The sequence below is a fragment of the Myxine glutinosa genome, chromosome 7, assembly GCF_964187855.1.
Source record: "Myxine glutinosa chromosome 7, kmMyxGlut1.1, whole genome shotgun sequence".
In the NCBI taxonomy this organism is placed as follows: domain Eukaryota; kingdom Metazoa; phylum Chordata; class Myxini; order Myxiniformes; family Myxinidae; genus Myxine; species Myxine glutinosa.
In genome coordinates this window covers 156,626,087-156,646,091 of record NC_136267.1, presented here as the reverse complement: position 1 = coordinate 156,646,091, position 20,005 = coordinate 156,626,087, and the positions used below count along the sequence as shown (strand labels likewise).

At 44.0% G+C, this 20,005-nt stretch overlaps 2 protein-coding genes across 3 annotated transcripts in view; both read left to right on the top strand.

Annotated features, from left to right (window-relative positions):
• LOC137431766 (inactive dipeptidyl peptidase 10) overlaps nucleotides 1-20,005 on the top strand; it is a 707,001-nt gene that overhangs the window by 320,843 nt on the left and 366,153 nt on the right. For both annotated transcript variants that reach the window (XR_010985336.2, XM_068123461.2), the window contains exon 3: nucleotides 9,298-9,393. Coding sequence is in view for 1 of the 2 variants with exons in the window: in XM_068123461.2 (XP_067979562.2) it covers nucleotides 9,298-9,393 (96 nt within the window). In the remaining variant the exon portion in view is untranslated. The remainder of the gene's footprint in view (nucleotides 1-9,297; nucleotides 9,394-20,005) is intronic.
• Nucleotides 1-20,005, top strand: part of LOC144892876 (uncharacterized) — a 305,686-nt gene that overhangs the window by 117,495 nt on the left and 168,186 nt on the right. The gene's annotated exons all lie outside the window — the stretch shown is intronic.

The following is a 20,005-nucleotide window of genomic DNA, read 5'->3' as shown; positions in this document are numbered from 1 at the left end:
CTTTTAAAACAGGAGGAGGAGCAAATTTGACCTTTTATGATGAAATGGACACACTCTTTTCCAAGTAATACACAGACACACTCACATGGTCTTTTAAAAACAAACTGCTACATAAAAGGCCAATGTCCCGCTTCTTTTTCCTCAATCCTGGAAACATGGCTTTTACAACAGGTACCTTTGTGATTAAACATACATAGGTAAAGGATTATGGCTTTCCAATGGTATGCTTTTTATTATTATTATACAATATATATATATTGTTACGGACACGGTTTTTGGATGTTATTTTACCGAGCGGTGGTGTATTTAACCGCGTCCGAACAGTTACTCCCCGATTAGAACCCGATTCCACCCGAACGTTGACTAATCGCGCTACAGATATTCAATTGGGAAACCTCTAAAGCGACCGAAAGAGAAGAAGAGAGAAGAAAGACAGAGTTTGGAGGAAGAACAGATTTATTATACACACACAAGCAATATTTTAGAGCGACCAATATTATTTACAGCAATAGATGGAAAAGAGCAGTCACACAGTGCATTGTTAACTTATTCTATTTCATTTACTTAATCCCCAAGACAAACGAGTAGGACAGGACGTTCACACTCACACGGTGGATATTGCAGGCAGGTAATGGCTCGAGGTTGATTGCTTGAGAGGGAGGCAAGGTCGGAGGCAGCAGCTTTCAACCCCTCGCGGTTTTGGCGGGAAAACCTCCGTCGCGTATCCGCGGCCGTCACGCGCTGGCTCGGCACAACTGCTCCTCTTCCTGGGGTGGAGCCGTCTCCCTCCGTTCAGCGCGTCTCTCCAACGACAGGGGATATTGCAGGCAGGTAGGTAGGGCTTGCGGTGGATTGCGCTCCTCTTCCAGGTCATCCCCCAGCGTATCTCTCAAGGCCTCTCCTTAAAGCAGTTCCTTACATTCGCTTTTATCACCTCCGGCGGAATTAAGCCGCCGGCTCCGAGGGCACGCCTACCGGGTCACTCACCGCGGTGTTGATTGGCTGTTAGGGCCGGTTCACTCCTGCCCTCTTCTGACGAGGTGGAGACACGCCTTTCTTCTCCAACCTTACCTCGTGGCCAATGGTGGTTGAAGAGAAAAACCGACCAAAATGCGGAAGGCAAATGGAAGGGAGGTTTTGGGGAAATTGGAAGGGCCTACGCTTATTTTGTTTGATACAATGCAAAGTCAATCAAGTGGAAAACACATACTTAGCCTACATGGAATAAGGAAATACACTATTTAAAAGATATATCGTGACCTGCGTGTATGTTCTATGAAATTAATTAGGAGGACGGCTGCGACCATTATTTACATTACCAGGATGTTACCATACCAAAACCATACTCTTCACATCCGTTACCCTTCCTCCAAAATTGTTACACTCCTCAAAACCCGTTACACTTCTCAAAACCCGTTACACTTCTCAAAATCGTTACACTGCACCCTCCTTTCTTCAGGCACGTCCTCGGGCCTACTAGACTTAACTGAGTGTGACATGTAGGTGTAATTCCCTCTACAATTAACCTGACCCTGAGTGTGACAATTTTAAAACACAAATAAGTATGTCCCCCTATTGCATTGCATCCTGTCTAACAGACTCAAGCCCACAGCTAACCGAATTACGGAATTATTCTGAAACTATACATTTACGGTGGGGAGCATTATTTACAATGTCGTGATTTCTTATTTACAACGCAACCCAGGACCTGTGTGTTTTTTTCTTTTCTTTTTTTAGGGAACAAGAGAAAGAAATTCCTGTTGGGAGGGAGGAGACAGAACGCATTGCATCGATGCACCAGTACCAGCACCACCAAAGCACCCAAAAGCACCCAAACACCACAAAGCACCCAAAAGCACCATCCGGTGCGGTCACCATGGCTCATAATAAACACAACAAAACAACTGGTGGTGGTCTTCTCCTTGTCTGCTGGGCCGATGTTCTTCCTGACGTCTTCTGGCTTCATGCGGCCTATTTGGACATAATAAAAAGCACAACTTGTGTTCGTTTTTTATTATTATTTAGGGCCTCAGGGGCCAACTAAGGGTGGTCCACCTGTTTGGCATAGGTGCCACCTTACCGAGGTCCGCAAGCAAGATTCCCTGGCCACTATGGCCGGTCTCCAACAGAGGTGCTCTGCCCCAGAACCTGGGGTCCATCAAGTGGTACTTGGCCGCCGAACAGCGGTCCATAAAGTGGTACATCAACGCAATGCGTGCTGGTTCTGGGAATCTCGGGCGCACAATGGCCACCTCACGCACGCTCCCCTCGGCACCCAATGGCGCACAGGTCATGTGGGAGACAAAAGAAAGACAATTGAGCGAGGGGTAAGGTCACAAGGGTACACGTCAAACAAGGCAATGCAAGGTGAAATGCGTACGGAGGGCGAAGTGAGAAAGCTCGTCCCTACCGTACGTCACCCCCCTGTCACCTACACTACCCTTGCTCTTACCCCATATTTACAAAATCTACCCATTTACAAATTCGTCACTACTGTCACGTCTTCCCCATATTTCCCCTATACCAAATTCGTCTCCACAATCCCTCTACTTCAAAATTTGCCATCACCAAATTCATCATCAATCCTCATAAGGAGGAAGAGATGGAATCACAAAGCACAATGTCACACCCACGTCATGATGCGTCTCACAATCCAAACATTTGCATCATAAAAAAAAAAAATCAAAACATGGCATGGTGTGGAGTACCTGTCACCTCAGGTGAGTGGATGCAGATGGTGTGAGGAGATCCTTCACCCTAACTATCCTCTAAATGATTTTAACACACTTTACACTACCCGGGGTCTTTCTCCGGCCAAACCATTGGCCCTCTTACACTATGGGTTCTAAAAACCAATTCCCATTGGCCAAACTGTGGTGCTCTTCAATTTGGGGTCTCACTCCCCCGATTCATCTCCCGGTGCCCTCGCACAATTTCTGGGCTGTGGCGTGTACCTCTCCCAGTGGGTCTACCCACCTGCACACCTCCACCACTGCAGTTGCCTCCGAGCTTACCTGCTCCTTACCCTAACCTAACTACCTGGGGAAGACCCCTCTTGGATCTGTCACTCCACTGGTGCCCTCTGGCACTGGGCTACCCGGGTCCGTCCTCCGGATCCTCGGGCCCCATCCACAACAACTACTACCGGCTCCCAGAGCCCACCTGCGGCCTCACCTGGCCGACATCCTCACAGTGGTGGAGTGCCCAAACCAACTACACACACTAACAGGCTACACGCCCAGCCATTTCCACAACACTAATGCACCCATCCAAAGACCATTCTTCCACTCGCACCACAGATGCCAATATCCAACCACAATTTACCTATACCCTCTACCTAACACTTACACTACCCGCCCCGGGTATCCGTGATGGGGGTCCACTCTTCCCCCATTCACACCTTCGCACCATCCACTCCACTCCACAATTTCCACCATACTCACTCCACGACCATCCATTCCAATACTCCATACCATTTATTCCATACACCTGCCCTCCATTCACCTGTCGTTGCACACCTGTGCAATCTCACCTGGTGCCACCTGCACCCTCCTTTCTTCCTGGACCACTTGGTCATCACAATACACAATCACCATCACTCACTCATACACTGCTCCACACACCTGTTCAGTTGCACACCTGTGCAATCACACCTGTTCCATTCTCACCCGTTCAATCCTCACACACACGGCATCATCTCAGCTAACTTCTCCCCTCTGAAACTTGCGCTTCCCAGTCGTCCCTTTAAACTATTGCGCTCCCACGTCATTATAATCCACACTAATCTACCTGCGTCCCCACTACAGGTATCAGTCACTAACTAAACTTAACGTTACCTAATGTCAATCTCTTCTAGATCCCTACACACCATATCCTAACCCACCCGGGCTAGTTTTCACTGCCATACACCCCATAAACTATTGCTCCTTTGCCCCCCATCTGTGAGGGATGGTGGATTTGCCATCCCACCACATCGGGGGTCTCTCACTACCAATTTCGCTCGTCCAAATCCAACAATTCAAAAATTTTCCATTTACTGCCAATTCCATTCACTTTTCTAAATTTCGTTTTAAATCACTATCACTATCACCATCACCCGTCTACTTATTACATCCTCTCGGTGCGCCAATTCACATCACCCGTCTACTTATTACATCCTCTCGGTGCGCCAATTCACATCTACAGCCCGGCTTCGTACAGCGTACTTTGTGCCAGCGGCTGGATACGTCCCGCATTCGGGGCAGGGACGGAGGCTTACCCGGGCCGAGATCCCATGCACCACTTCGGCGTGGAGCCATCCAATGTCCCGATCTCGACCTGCCGGCACGTCTCAATAGAAAGTGGTCGCCATGACGACCCTTCCTATCGAGCTGCCCGCTCCGCCTTGTGGAGCCCGGACGCGGCCGCTCCACGCGAGGCCCAGCGTGGATCGCGCACGGCGGTCCTTTCGAACCCGCCGTGGCTCGGATCTCCGCTGGTTCTCGCGGCACGCGAAGCCCGGCACGCACCGAGGGCCCGATCCGGCTAAAAGTCGACCTAACCTTTAACCCGGTTACCGTCGACGCTTCACCTGCAGGCTTACATGCATACGCTACCTCTTTCTTGCTCATACATGCAGCCGTTCCCATTCTCCTCGTACCTTTTCTTTCACACCTCGGTACACTCACTCCGCTCACCGACTTGGTCACACACCTGACCACCGAACACTTTGGCACACATTCGTTGCTCGCACACCTCACCAATACACCGCTTCGCGCCCCCTCCTCGGTCACCTCCTCTGTGACAATCACAGGTGTGCTCTCATTCGCACACCCAACCACGTGCCTCACTACCAACTCAAATGTGCCTTCCCACACACGCTCTACCATTCCAGGTGTGCATCCTTCCATCCCAGGTGTACATCCTCGCTCACCTGTCACAACCAACTCACTCTCCTTGTCACTCTCAATACTCTCACCTCCACTCTCAGTCGCGCACTCACCCTTACTCTTGACAGCATGCGCTTTCCCCATGCACCCGTCCGTTACACACCTTTCTCGCGCATCCTCCCGCGCACACTTCTTCGTTACTTCCTCCGTAACACTCACCACAGGCATGCATTCTCCCTTACTCTTGACAGCATGCGCTTTCCCCATGCCCCCGTCCGTTACACACCTTTCTCGCGCGTCCTCCCGCGCACACTTTTTCGTTACTTCCTCCGTAACACTCACCACACCGCGCTTCCCTGTGCTCCCTCGCACACGCGCTTCGACCAATTCACTCTTGACGGCACACTCACTCCTCGGCGTGCACTTTTTCCTCACACACCCCATGGTCGGACATTCTCGCACACCCCTTTTTTCGCACACCTGTCCTGTCACACACCTCACCAACGGCCTTTCACGAACACCCGGATCCAAACCAATCCCCAAGCCGACTGAATCTCCCCTCACATCATGTACATTGCCACTCACCTCCGTACCTCGTCGCACCTTCTCTGCCACCTGCAAACTTTTTATTTGGTTAGTGAGCACCGCATCATGATTTGAACACAGACCTTGTACACATTCCATCACCTCCTCCCGGATTTCTCTCTTAGTTTCTGTCCGTCCCTTCTTAATTTCACTCACCTCTTCTCCCACTTCCTCTAATTTTTGTTTAACCTCTTTTATTTCTCGGTGCGTCCCCTCAAGTTCGTCCTCTAAGGCTACCGTGACCGTCTCTATGTGCATCCTCACCTGCCGGTCCTTTGTCTCCATTATCTCTGTCACCTCGTCCACCCTCATTGTCAGTTCCTCCCTTACCATCTGACATTGCCTCTGCGTCGCTATTAATTCGTTTTTAATTTCTTTTTGTGTCGCCTTCAACCCTCCTAGTACCGCAGTGTTCTTTTGAACCTGCTCCACTAACTTCGTTTGTCCCTCCGTCAGCTGTTCCACCTCCTCCGTCAGATCTTCTATTCCCCCTTGTAACTTAGCCGTATTATTCCTCACTTCTTTCTCTATACGCTTTTCGCCTCGCTTTACCTCCTCGCGCAGCCCCGAGACCTCCTCACTCACCCCTCGTCGTATTTCCTCCATCTGGTTCCCCATCTGTTCGATTTCCCGGGCGGATTGTTCCCCCATTTCCCGCAATTTGTCCTCCATCCTATTTTCTAACCCCATTAATTTCTTGTCTAACTCCTTAAAATTATTGTCTAACCCCTCACCGGTACCCCTCGCTTCGTCCCTCATTACCCCCATTTGGTTTCCCATTACCCCCATTTGGCCCTCTAATCGCTCACTCTGAGCATCCATTTTTGCTTCTAGCCCCATATTTGCCATTAGTATGGTTGCATTAATCTGCGCCATGAGGTCCCGCACATCAATTCCCGCTATTTGCGCAGCGGGCGCGGCTACCCCGCGCTCGTGCGAGCCGCCCCTTTGTGCGTCTGATACCACGTGCGCGAGAGCGCCATTTTGCGCGTCTGACACCCCCTCAACCGCCTCCTCATTGCTCTCCTCCTCCCTTTCTTCCACATACATTTCCCCTGGTTCCTGGGTTACCCCTAACCCGTCTATCTCCCCCACCGACATCCGATCGCCTTGATTGTCCATGGCGCGATCTCAAAATTCGGGTTTTATAAAACAACACAATTTCGGCAGCTCGTAATTTTGACCAAAAATTTTTTTTTAAAATTTGGGCCTAACAAATTTAGTCCCGGGTCCGAATCCGACTCCTCGACACCAATTGTTACTGTACTAACACAATTGGTGTCCAAAATTTGGGCTAAATAAATTTAGTCCCAGGTTCGAATCCCACCTCCTGACTACCAATTGTTACGGACACGGTTTTTGGATGTTATTTTACCGAGCGGTGGTGTATTTAACCGCGTCCGAACAGTTACTCCCCGATTAGAACCCGATTCCACCCGAACGTTGACTAATCGCGCTACAGATATTCAATTGGGAAACCTCTAAAGCGACCGAAAGAGAAGAAGAGAGAAGAAAGACAGAGTTTGGAGGAAGAACAGATTTATTATACACACACAAGCAATATTTTAGAGCGACCAATATTATTTACAGCAATAGATGGAAAAGAGCAGTCACACAGTGCATTGTTAACTTATTCTATTTCATTTACTTAATCCCCAAGACAAACGAGTAGGACAGGACGTTCACACTCACACGGTGGATATTGCAGGCAGGTAATGGCTCGAGGTTGATTGCTTGAGAGGGAGGCAAGGTCGGAGGCAGCAGCTTTCAACCCCTCGCGGTTTTGGCGGGAAAACCTCCGTCGCGTATCCGCGGCCGTCACGCGCTGGCTCGGCACACCTGCTCCTCTTCCTGGGGTGGAGCCGTCTCCCTCCGTTCAGCGCGTCTCTCCAACGACAGGGGATATTGCAGGCAGGTAGGTAGGGCTTGCGGTGGATTGCGCTCCTCTTCCAGGTCATCCCCCAGCGTATCTCTCAAGGCCTCTCCTTAAAGCAGTTCCTTACATTCGCTTTTATCACCTCCGGCGGAATTAAGCCGCCGGCTCCGAGGGCACGCCTACCGGGTCACTCACCGCGGTGTTGATTGGCTGTTAGGGCCGGTTCACTCCTGCCCTCTTCTGACGAGGTGGAGACACGCCTTTCTTCTCCAACCTTACCTCGTGGCCAATGGTGGTTGAAGAGAAAAACCGACCAAAATGCGGAAGGCAAATGGAAGGGAGGTTTTGGGGAAATTGGAAGGGCCTACGCTTATTTTGTTTGATACAATGCAAAGTCAATCAAGTGGAAAACACATACTTAGCCTACATGGAATAAGGAAATACACTATTTAAAAGATATATCGTGACCTGCGTGTATGTTCTATGAAATTAATTAGGAGGACGGCTGCGACCATTATTTACATTACCAGGATGTTACCATACCAAAACCATACTCTTCACATCCGTTACCCTTCCTCCAAAATTGTTACACTCCTCAAAACCCGTTACACTTCTCAAAACCCGTTACACTTCTCAAAATCGTTACAATATATATATATATATATATATCATTATTATTATTTATTTATTATTTATATTTATATTCATATTTATATATTTATTTATATATTTATTATTATATATATATATATATATATATATATATTATTATTTATTATTTTATTTATTATTATACAACAGCAGAATCCCTTTAGAAGGAAGCATTCATGATAGACGGTTTACTCTCCTTTTGATAAAAAAAATGATGTTCATAGAATACTTACACTGCGCAGTCGACTTGGTGCAAGCAAACTCTTCTGTTTTAAAAGTTTTTTCTTTAATCAAATATGGCTGTCACACCACGTGAACTATGACGTCATACAGTCAAATTCTCCAATATAATTGTCGCGTACATCATGCTCAAGAAATTTCTAACTAATCGGACTAAGTTTTGTACTTGTCGAATTATGACGTCATAATTATCACTAAAATATTCTATATGAGTAGACGCATACTATTGTGAAATTTTTGTGTCAATCGGACTAACTGTTGCCGAGAAAATGAATGTTAAAAAGGCAGACATGTACGTATGATGTATGTACGTAGGCGACTGATCACTTAACTCTGCTTTTCGCTTCGCGAGCACAGGGTAGATGGAGAATTGTTTTCCAATACATGTCCCCTATCGATTCCAATGAATGTTCTTGTTCCAAGCAAAAAGAGCATATAACTTGTTCTGTAATTTGTCATTTCCAATGGTATTCCAAAAATATCCAATGGTATGCCAAATTTTTGGTTCCTCTAAACATGGCGAAATACCCCGAAACTCAAACTTGTTCTGTAATTTGTCATCATAAAGCTATGCACCAAGTTTCAGTTGAATATGTTAAAGGGTATGGACAAAAGTGTAGAAAACCACAGGTGGGACAAACAGACAGACAGACGGACAGACGGATGGAAGGACAGACAGACGGAGAGCAAACTTATAGTCTTCTTCGGGTAGGGGGACTAATAACTGGGTCTATTCAAATCTGTGGTATTTGAATTGAATTGTTGAGTGGTTTCAAAATGTGTTAAAATTTTCACTATTCAGTGTAAATACAATTTCGGGTTTTTTGTGTACGTTATTCCAGAAAATTACTTTCTTAGCCCTGTAGTTTCATAGATTTATGCTCCTTCGTGCCAGAATTGGTGACGAATCAACTGCATGAAGGCCTATGTTTATTGGGCATGATTACCACCGTTAGTCGTACTGTGCATGTCGGTGTGAACCTTTAGTCTCATAATAATGAAACAACTGCTCAGATCACAACACATTAATTGGTGTCCATTCGTTTTATCTCTTCTCCACCTCCATCCCACTACCAGCTGAAGACCCGGTGGTGAGGCAGGCAAAGCTGTCCGTGGATGATCTCTTCATGGACAAGTTCATCCTCAGAGATCCTGGTGCTCATTGGCTGAATGGTCAGAACCTGAGCTAGTTTTTATTTATTTATTAACTCTATATCCATCTGTTCGTTCATCTGTATATGCATCTCTCGATCCATATACCTATCCATCCATCCATATATCCATCTCTATAATTCAACAGCTCACATATTCCTGATGCTGGCCCATCTCAACAACATTAGTGTGTCATGTGTGGTAACATAGTATTGAGAAGGACATTTCTAAATGTCTAGCTCCTCTTATTGGTTCACGAGTTATCAAACAGAGTGACCACTATATTCGTCATGGGTGTGTGTCTGTCTGTCTGTCTGTCCGCAGCATAACTGCCCGATTATATCATCCGATCTTGATGAAACTTGGGTGGGAGGTTGATATCATGATCTAGTTCTGTCCTGCCTAGAGTGGGCGTATTGCGCCCATTGTGGGCGGAGCCACGCCCGAAAAAGATGTCTTTTTAGGGGGTAATCGAGTTCAAGCTGCATCTTCTCCGAGGGGTTTGGTGAAATCTGACAGGAGTTTCGGTATTTGGTTAGGCCAATGTCATGTGTCTAGCCCTACGGAGCTCGATTTTTCATTTTCACGTCAAGGTCACAAGGTCACGAAATTTAGAAAAGTCGATTTTTGATGGTTTTATGACATTGTTTGCTTCCTGATAGGGTGAAATGTCGTACATGATCTTATATTATCACATACATCATGAAATACAAGTTTTCCAACAAATTTCAGAATCTTCGACCTTTGAGCTTTGAAGGTCACAAAGGTCAAATTTTCAAAGTTGTCGGAATCGAACCGAATTTTCGGTATTGTGTAGCTAACTAACCTCATAACTGATTATACATTATTTTCTATCTCATTTCAAGGTCAGTAACCTTCGTTTTGACATTTCCAGGCCAGCACCACGCTCAATTACGTACAGCTGGCTTTTAAAGGCCTGCGCACGCAGCGCATTGGGGCCCTTTGTAAATAGGCATGTACACCACATGTCGGGGGCCGACACCTGCCACGTGGGCCCCGACTCCCCAGTCCGGGCCTGTTTCGGTTGTAGTCCGTCCTTTGTCATTGAATACCGCTCGATCGTGAACCATCGTCATCTCCTGACTTGTATCCATCTAATTTTGAAGGGTGAGCCCTCTGCTTGATATTGCAGAGGGCAATGCCAGTGCGAGGTACCATTTCACAAGAATGCGGAGATGCATTTGTACAATACTATCTGTCATTTGCTCTTGTTTTTAGAAAATGGTGGAAACTGAACCTTACCAAACCGAAACTGAACCTTTCCAAACTTTACTTCCTCAGATCGCAAAGGTCAATCACAGTTTGGCCATCAATTGGGTTTGCCTTTACTATAATTTTTGGAATCACAATTTTTTTTACTATGTACCATTTGGAAATGGCCATACTAGACCTAGAGATGTTTGTCATGAACATGACCATATGACCATCCCTCTTGGCTTTCAAAGCATACCAGTAAGACTGTTAAAAGAGCATGAGAGGCATAGCAGCAATGTGTTTTCTGGAAAGGGCTGGAATCTCAAACATGCTAAGAAGATTGGATAAAAATGTAAAAGGTGTGAGTAAGGAATGATTGGTATTTGGTAATCATCTATGCTCGGGTGATCTAGAACGCTCTCGATAGAGGGGCTGACTCCCACCGTTGTTTTCTCAAAGTGCAATACCATCTCAGAGGGCATTCGCCTATACTGTCACGGTGTGAATAAATATAGTCCTGCACTAATTTTCGTTTTAGGTTTTTCCTTATGGGCTCAAAGTTTAACTTGTGTGAGATATTCACAGTATGAATCTTTGTGCCAAAGTTGGTGATTCCAGATACCCTCGTTGTCCAGTTATTCTGCCAACAGACAAACCCATAGACAGGATGATTGCAATGCTCACGCCCGGCCAATTGGCTACAGCATGAGTAATGACCTAGTTTGAAAACTGTTGAAACATTCAAATGTTAATTTATGCAGTCAGGTGTTTAATAATTTTATTGAGGTTAACAACTTTTCCGATGCTCTGGAGAAAAAAAAAGTCAATTCCTTTTTTACAGATGACCTCACATTTTGTCATACAGTACACCATCCCTCCGACACTCCGACAGGCACACGGCAGCTGCGTTACTCTCCGCTGATCTGGAATTGATTAGAGAATGGCCTGATACATGGAACATGTCTTTCACCCATGACAAGCCTCAGTCTCACGCTGCTGCTCCGGAACGATCGTCAAATTAATCCATCTCTCTATTTCCATTGTCAACCACTGGAAGAGGTTTAGTCTTTTGAACTTCTCAGTATCACCATCAGTCACGAGTTCTCCTGGGTTTACCACATGGCAGGCCTCCAAAGCAAACCACACACTGGGCATCCTCCATCATTCCTTGAAAAGTCGGAACTATTCAAAGCCTCTGACACCTTTGTATCTCGCTCAATGGATACTGCTCTTCCCTGTGTGCTGACGCCCCCAAATCACATCTGCTTCTGGAATCTGTGAAATATAAAGCTCTCAACATTATTGGCATCTCCCAAAATGACGTAGAAGCAAAAGGCCTGTTGCTCTCAAATGTCAGACAATCTTGTGTCCGCCTTTGTACCACCTGTCTTCTGGTCTTGCTGAAATTCGTCCCTGAGCTAATATTTTGGATACAAATAAAGATTACAACTACAATTGCAGACATTCGCCAGAAAATGCAATATTTTCCCCTTCCTCCTTCCATCCACTTTTATCACTGTAAAATCAAAAGAAAGACACTGAACCAATGTTTTCATACTTTATTCTGTTGTATTTGTTTCACGGTATTTTTGTGCTGTGTCTTGTCTGGATTGGTTTAAATATAACTGCTTGGCATACCACAAACCTCTATTATACCTCAATTTGGACATTTGACACAGGTACAATAGAAATTAAGTAACATGACCATTGTCTACCTCCTTTATACTGTAGGGGCAGTCACATGGTATTTTATGTGCCAAGTATTGTTTGGATTAGTTTAATTATAAATGCTTGGCAGGCCATAAACTTTATTTTTACATCCAAATTTGACCAATGCTTCCTGTGGAATCATACTAAAATACGCCATTTCTGTCTGTCTGATGAATATTTGATGCCAATACATTCTGTCGTTACTTATCCAATCTTAACCAAACTTGACAGGATGACAAAGGGTTACACAATGAAGGTTGTAGCGCATTCATTTGCCCCTCTTCCCAAGGGTGTTTTCTCCCCCCGAGCGAGTTTGCCCGCCATTGCCGTCAATGGGGTTGCACGTTGAGGTGTATATTAATGTTAAATTAGCTTTATCGTGGCATATTTCCAAAGAAGATTTATCGTGGCGTTTTTCCAAAGACGCTTTTAATAACAAAATTAATGATAATCGCATATTGTTAATGTTATTACAAAACAATATTAATACTAATAATGTCCCACTTCCCCAAGGCGTTTTTCCTGCAGTGATAACGTGTATAGCTTATAGTTGTAATGGCGTTTCTGTGGGAGCAACGGCTTCTCCAGGATGGAAAAATACTAGTACCCGACTGCAAAGCCGCAATGAGCCAGCGAAGCCAAAGCCTCTTGCCACAATTTTACCCATCACGATGGCATCAGTAGGTTAGGTAGTTGATAGTAGGTCGGTGTAGGTACCGTACCTGGTAAGACTTAGTAAAAGAGAAGAGCAGACAGTCCTCCCCAATACCTACATACAATAAATGTCACAAGAAGCTTAAGGAAGTAACTATACGATGTGCTAGCTTAAGGCCTATTTTAAGAATTTTTAACTGGGCTTAACATACGTTTTCACAGTATGTGTGTAGTCTTCTAACTTCAGTCACTGTCAGGGCTGGTTCTCTCCGGGCACGGCGGCTTCCTCCACCAGAAGAAGTTAGCTTGCAGTAAGATCAGTGCCGACAGATCAGACGATAGCGCCGTTGCAACGGCAATGTGTGACTGTCGTTAATCAAACCGAGCTTTCTTTCTTCATGTAAACCGCTTATACCGTATTTCTGGCCGTGAAAAACTATCCCCTACGGCCGCGAGATTTCTAAAAAATAATTTTTCGTCAATTTTAGAATTTTGACGCCGTTTTCAGCGTCCGAAACGCATAATAAGCTTTTTTAAAATATTTTTCAAATGCTCGAATCTCATTGGTTCTGGTGTTTGGTGAGGATTTTCGTTGAAGATAACGAGGTTGGTCTTAACGTATTTTAATTACAAATTAGAGGTGCATTAGATTGTGAATCAAAGAAAGACGGGTGAAACAAACTCCTATTGAACTTTTTCGCAATTGTTTTATGCAAACTTCCGCATCAGGTCGATGGCGGCCTCCATTGCGTGATTTGGTTTTAGAAATATTTTTTCAAATGCTCGAATCTCATTGGTTCCGGTGTTTGGTGACGCTTTTCGTTGAAGATAACCAGGCCCGTGCGGGCCCAGGTTGGTCTTAAAGTATTTTAATAATAAATTGGAGGTGCATAAGAATATGAATCAAACAAAGACGGGTGAAACAAACTCCTATTGAACGTTTTTCAATTTGTTATGCATACTTCCGCATCCGCAAGATGGCGGCCTCCATTGAGCTTCGGAATTCTCAAGCCAAGGCATAATCTGGTTTTCGACATAATACGTACGCGTTTATTGACAACACCGGCTTCGCCGGCTATTATACACCACAAACACGTATGCTTAGCTTTTCAAACAGTCGCTAGTGCTCTTTATAACACTAGATGAAGAAATTTGGAGGAATCCCGACATCCATGAAGTAAGGTTCACTTACAGACCTGAGCGAAAATCTACTGTGCTCTATATAACCCACAAATGTTGGGTTAATAACATGGCCCTTTCTGCCGCTACCGTAGCATTTTTCGTGGCGAACTTTTGAAACTCGCTCCTGCTGTTTGATACGAAACTGAAAGGGAGAAGCTCGGGTTGTACTCCTTTAACAAGCAGCTAGCTAGCGCTTGCCAAGCCAGCCGTTCATTAACGGTTTTGAATGGAGTGCTTGCGCGAATGCTTTAACCACTTGGCGATCTCTTCACAAGAATCTTGGTAAATGAACACACACCCAATGTTCTTGAGACCCACCCATAGATCGACTGTAATCTAAATACCCCAAAGAGGAATGACCCTTCCTGCCCCTCCCGGAGTTTGTGGGTATACTATTTTAAGGAAAAGCACCAAACTGATGTCTACCTGCTGTATTCTTGCGTGGCTGTGGTGAAGCATCATTTTGGTTATTCCTGTCTGGATTGCTTGAAATACAGAGGCACAGCAAGCCAAAACATTAATTTTGGGACCAATTTGATACCTTTGATTCCTGTATAATCCGAAAAAATGACGAATGCTAAATAATTAACATACCACTCACTAACAAAATAATTTTCCATAACAACTACCCCTGATATTAACTGAGCCCGTGAATTATTTTACATAAACCTGCTGTCTTTTATGTACAGTTCCATCCCATCTCATCTTCAGTTATCATACCCTTTCTCTCACCCAGGGTTCACTGAATCATGTGGTGAGGCAGTTCCATTGAAACAAATTGCCTTCTCTTCCTGCAAGGCAAATTTGATCGGAGGCAACCTCTGATCATTCCTCAAAGCCCGCAACAAGTGTGTGTCTTCTCTCAGGAGAGCCAGGAAACATCTGGCCAAACTCAAGATTGAACATTCAAATTTGTCTCCTTCCTCTAAAACCTACTGCCACCATGTTAAGTCTGTCTCTGGAGTATGCTCCCCTTCCATCCTTCCCCTCACTTCATATTGCACCCCAGCCGACTCCACTTGTGAGAAGGCCCAATGCCTCAACTTTGTGTTTGCTTCCAAATCTCGTGCTCCAAATCACTCGTTCTCTGTACACAGCCTACCCAGTCGCACCCAACTTCTCCTGGACTCTGTGTCCTTTTTCACCTGAGAATTTGGAGAGGTTTATGGCAACTCTCGACTCTGATTCTGCAACTGGACCGGACAGCAACAGCTCATGTGTCCTAAAAACCTGCTCCGCTGCTCTTGCACATCCCCTTTCTGCTCTGTTCACACAATATTTTACCCTCGGTCATATTCCATGTGCTTGGAATCCCGACATCACCACATTACATCAACAAGGTGCAAAAACCGATCCCTTAAACCAAAGACCTATCAGCTTACTTCTAATCATCATCAAGGTCATGGAATCCATCATCGCAGTTTACTTAAAATCCTCCATTTTCTCTAATAGCCTGATCTCAGATCATCAATTCGGATTGAGACAGGTTCACTTTAACTTGTACATGCTGCTTCTGCTCTTCCATTAATGGATGGAGGCCTTCAATGTCAGACATGTGATTAATGTCAGACATATGATAGCCCTTGACATTCCTCTGGATGAAAGAGAAGGCCATGCAAAGTTTAGTTGCACTAGTTCCTGTAGAGTACGAATGCATAAATGAACAAACAAACTTTCTTCTTTTTATATTAAATATGATCGGGAACAAAACCTTCTTTGTATACAAAATCAATGCTCATGGAAGAGTGAGGAGGCTGACAATATACTGCCAGTGGGGGAACATTTGGGCACAAGCAAGGTAAAAGACAACCCACCTGTCGGTGATGTGAGACCAACAGGCCTTGTACTTCAACATCATCATGGGAGATGTGTCAATTACTGGTATGTTACATGCAAATGATACACACGTGCAATGTAAACAAAGCCCAGTTTTAAGCATTTTTAATGCTAGCTTCATTGACTCAAATGTAGAACCATCATCAGGTAATCTGATAGGTGAACAAGTACAAAAAGTTTTAATTAAAACGAAAGCCGCGTCGATGTTACACAATGCCTAGATGCAGCTGTGCCTATAACGTCGATGTTATAGGCACAGGACATTCCTATTGATTCGATTACTTGATGTTATTTTTGTGCAAAGTGAAAATATATCTCGGCAATTTCCCATGTGTGGCGACGAATTTTTAATATATCTCGGCATTTTCCCGTCTGTTATTTCAGGCGGTGTATGACTGACCATGCCGCGATTTAAAAAATATATATCTTGGCAATTTCCCATGTGTGGCGACACGTGAACGAAGCTATGCTCCTCTCTCCACATTATTGTGACGACGTATAAATTAAATATTTCATCGTGACTATTGTCATCAAATGGACGAATTTTTAATATATCTCGGCATTTTCCCGTCTGTTATTTCGGGCGGTGTATGACTGAGCATGCCGCGATTTAAACAAAATATATATATCTCGGCATTTTCCCGTCTCTTATTTCGGGCGGTGTATGACTGAGCATGCCGTGATTTAAAAAAAAAATATCTCAATGGACTTGAAGTTACAGGCCTTTGAGAATTAATTTCGTTCTATAAAGGGAAACTTTCATCGGATTTTCTTCACGTTTTTTTTCAACCGAGTCTAAAACTATGTTAGCGACTGTGAAAAATGAAATGATATATCGAATTTGATTTGAAAGAAAACTGTGTGAGAGAGCAAGACACCACGGGCCTACAAAACAGGCCTCAAAGCTATGCGAGTTAATAAAATGGTGGATATTTGTTTATATGAAGCCTCTCCCACAATGGGTGGAGCTATGGTTCCCAGAATGGGTGGAGCTTTGAGGTTTTGTCTTCTCTGCAAGAACAACAACAAGAACAAGAAGAACAACAACAACAGCAGAGGGCACTCTATGAGCAGCGTCTGCGACGCGGCTAAAAACAAATTTTGGAAATTATAGACAATACAATTGTCATGCATTGTGATGTCATGCATTTAAGTGTTTGCAAGAGACATTTAAGCTTAGTTTTACGATCATTAAGACACTGTGGCATTTATTTCATTATAAGTGGAGAGCAATATGAGGGCTAAACAGCTTTTTAGCTATAATAAAGTAAACTTTCATTATCCTAATTGTCTTGAGCAGTGTGTCTGCTATTGGAGATCATTACACTTAAAATGGGAACTCACTTCAGCAGATGCAGGTAGTTAACTCTGAATTAAGAAATTTGCCTTTAGCCAAAGTGTATTTTGCATCTTGGAGAGTAGTTCAAGTTAAGCTTCTTTTGCAACCAGTGGTTGACACAGTAGACTACTGATTATAATAAGCAGATTCTGTTGTTGAAAATGACAAGCTAAGTGCCACTTCTGTGTTTTTTGTCCAAGAAGAGAAAGGTTTTTGTGTGCAGAAAAAGGACAAGTCTCTATTTTATAGGTTGTAGACAGCAACCTCTCAGGGTAGTACTACCGTTCTGACTTAGGAACGTTAAAGTGGTGCCTGGAACCATCGTACACGCTCCGCGTCAGGATTGCTGGTCTTACTTTCTGTCTCACTCAAACTAGAGCTACCGGGCTAGCTTCAATCTCTCTTTCTCACAAACAAACATGATACACTTTTCATCATACAATTTTTACTTCTGCCACCAAAGGTGGATGAAGGTTATGTTTTCACCTCTGTCTGTCCGTTTGTCTATCCGTTTGTGAACAAAATATCTCAAAACTTTATGGATGGATTCAGACGAAACTTGGCAGAGATGTAGCAAATATGACAAGGATGAAATGGTTAGATTTTGGTGAAGATCCGGATTCGGATCCGGCTACTAGAATTTTAAAAGTGATTCTTCACCATTGGGAGATAGGGCCAAAAACAATACATAGCAGAATATCTAAAAAAGGTTATGGATGGATTTGGACGAAACTTGGTGGACAGTTTGAATGTCTGACAAGGACGATTCGATTCGATTTTGGCGAAGATCTGAATGTGGATTCGGATATGATAATTATTTAGTTTTTTTAAGTGATTCTTCAGCATTGGGAGATAGGGCCAAAACCATACATAGCGGGATATCTCAAAAAGTTGTGGACGGATTTGGACGAAACTTGGTGGACAGGTTGTTTGTGTGACAAGGAAGAATGGATTTTATTCTGGTGAATATCCAGATCCGGATTCGGCTACTAGAATTTTTAAAGTGATTCTTCACCATTGGGAGATAGGGCCAAAACGATACATAGCAGGATATCTCAAAAAGTTATGCACGGATTTGGACGAAACTTGGTGGACCGGTTGTTTGTGTGACAAGGAAGAATCGATTCAATTTTCGTGAAGATCCAGATCCGATCCAGCTAGTATAATTTTTTAAGTGATTCTTCACCATTGAGTGATATGGCCAACCAGGCGGAGGTATGCTCTCTGCTGAGTGCCATTCTCGTCTTCTCTTTTATTTAAGGCCTGGCCTCATTGAGGGCTATATAGTCCGTGCCTGGAGCCTTCAACATTAAAAAAATACCGATGTCAAGTCCACCAAATGTTGTGTATTGCAACTTCTTTCCAAATAACGTTACAGAAAGGAACCTTTGCTGACTTAATTTGGTAAGAATTAACTTTCTCATTTGTATTAGCATATGATTAATTCTCACGTTGGGGAGATTTTGACAACAACCCTCAACACCTTTCTTTGACCTGCAGACGGTTACTGGATCAATTTACTTAGTCAAACGAACCTGCAAAAAATGTAATAGATGAACTAGTAATAGGCGTCCTCAACCATCTTTGATCTTGTGTAACGTTGGTCGAAGGCCTCACTTTTGCACCTGAATTTGCTATTAAATTCGTTTTCTGCGCAAACGTTTGAGAAATTGACACAAATCTGTCAACATAGGAGCACCTACCCATAGATAATTATTTAAGAAAGTTACATTATCATTATATGGAAAACGCGGCCGGCATTGCAAAAAGTCTGTTTTCTGTAGGCATGGATAGCATGGTGTTTCACATATCAGGAATCAACGGCCTCGACCTCGCGAACGATTTCCATAGATAACTAGATGGTATTCATAGAATACTTACCCTGCGCAGTCAACTTGTTGCGAACCAACTCTTCTGTTTTTGAACATTTTTTTCTTTGATCCAATATGGCTGCCAGACCACGTGAGTGATGACATCATAAATTTATATTCTCTAATATAATTGTTGCATAGATCATGCTCAATACATTTCAAACTGATAAGACTAAGCGTTGTCCCTGTCGAATTATGACGTCATAATTATGGCACCAATGACGTCATCATTAACAACACCTATTCCCCATATGGAGTTATTTACAATGAGCCATGTTTCAATTTTTTCCAAGAAGCGGTTTTGGAGATATAAAGGTGCAACATTTTTCGGTTTTTCCAAGATGATGCCTGTACCACATGACCTATGACGTCATGATTATCATTAAAATATTCGAAAGGAGGAGGCCTCCTATGGTGAAAATTTCGTGTCCATCAGACCAACAGTTGTTGAAATTTTAAAAATAATGATCGGATAAGTGTTGTACTTGTCGAATTATGACGTCATAACGAAGGTAACGATGATATCATCATTAACATATCTTATTCCCCATGGGGAGTAGTTGACAATGAGCCAGGTCTCAATTTTTTCCATGGAGTGCTTTCAGAGATATAGAGGTGCGAATTTTTTCCACTATGGCGCCTGTACCACGTGACCTATGACGTCATAATAATCATTAAAATATTCTAAAGGAAGAGGCGCTCCTATGGTGAAAATTTCATGTCAATCGGTCCAACGGTTGCCGAGAAAATTTATTTTTTAAATGCAGACACATACGCACCTGAATGCTTAACCCCGCTTGTCGCTCCGTGAGCGCAGGGTAATAAT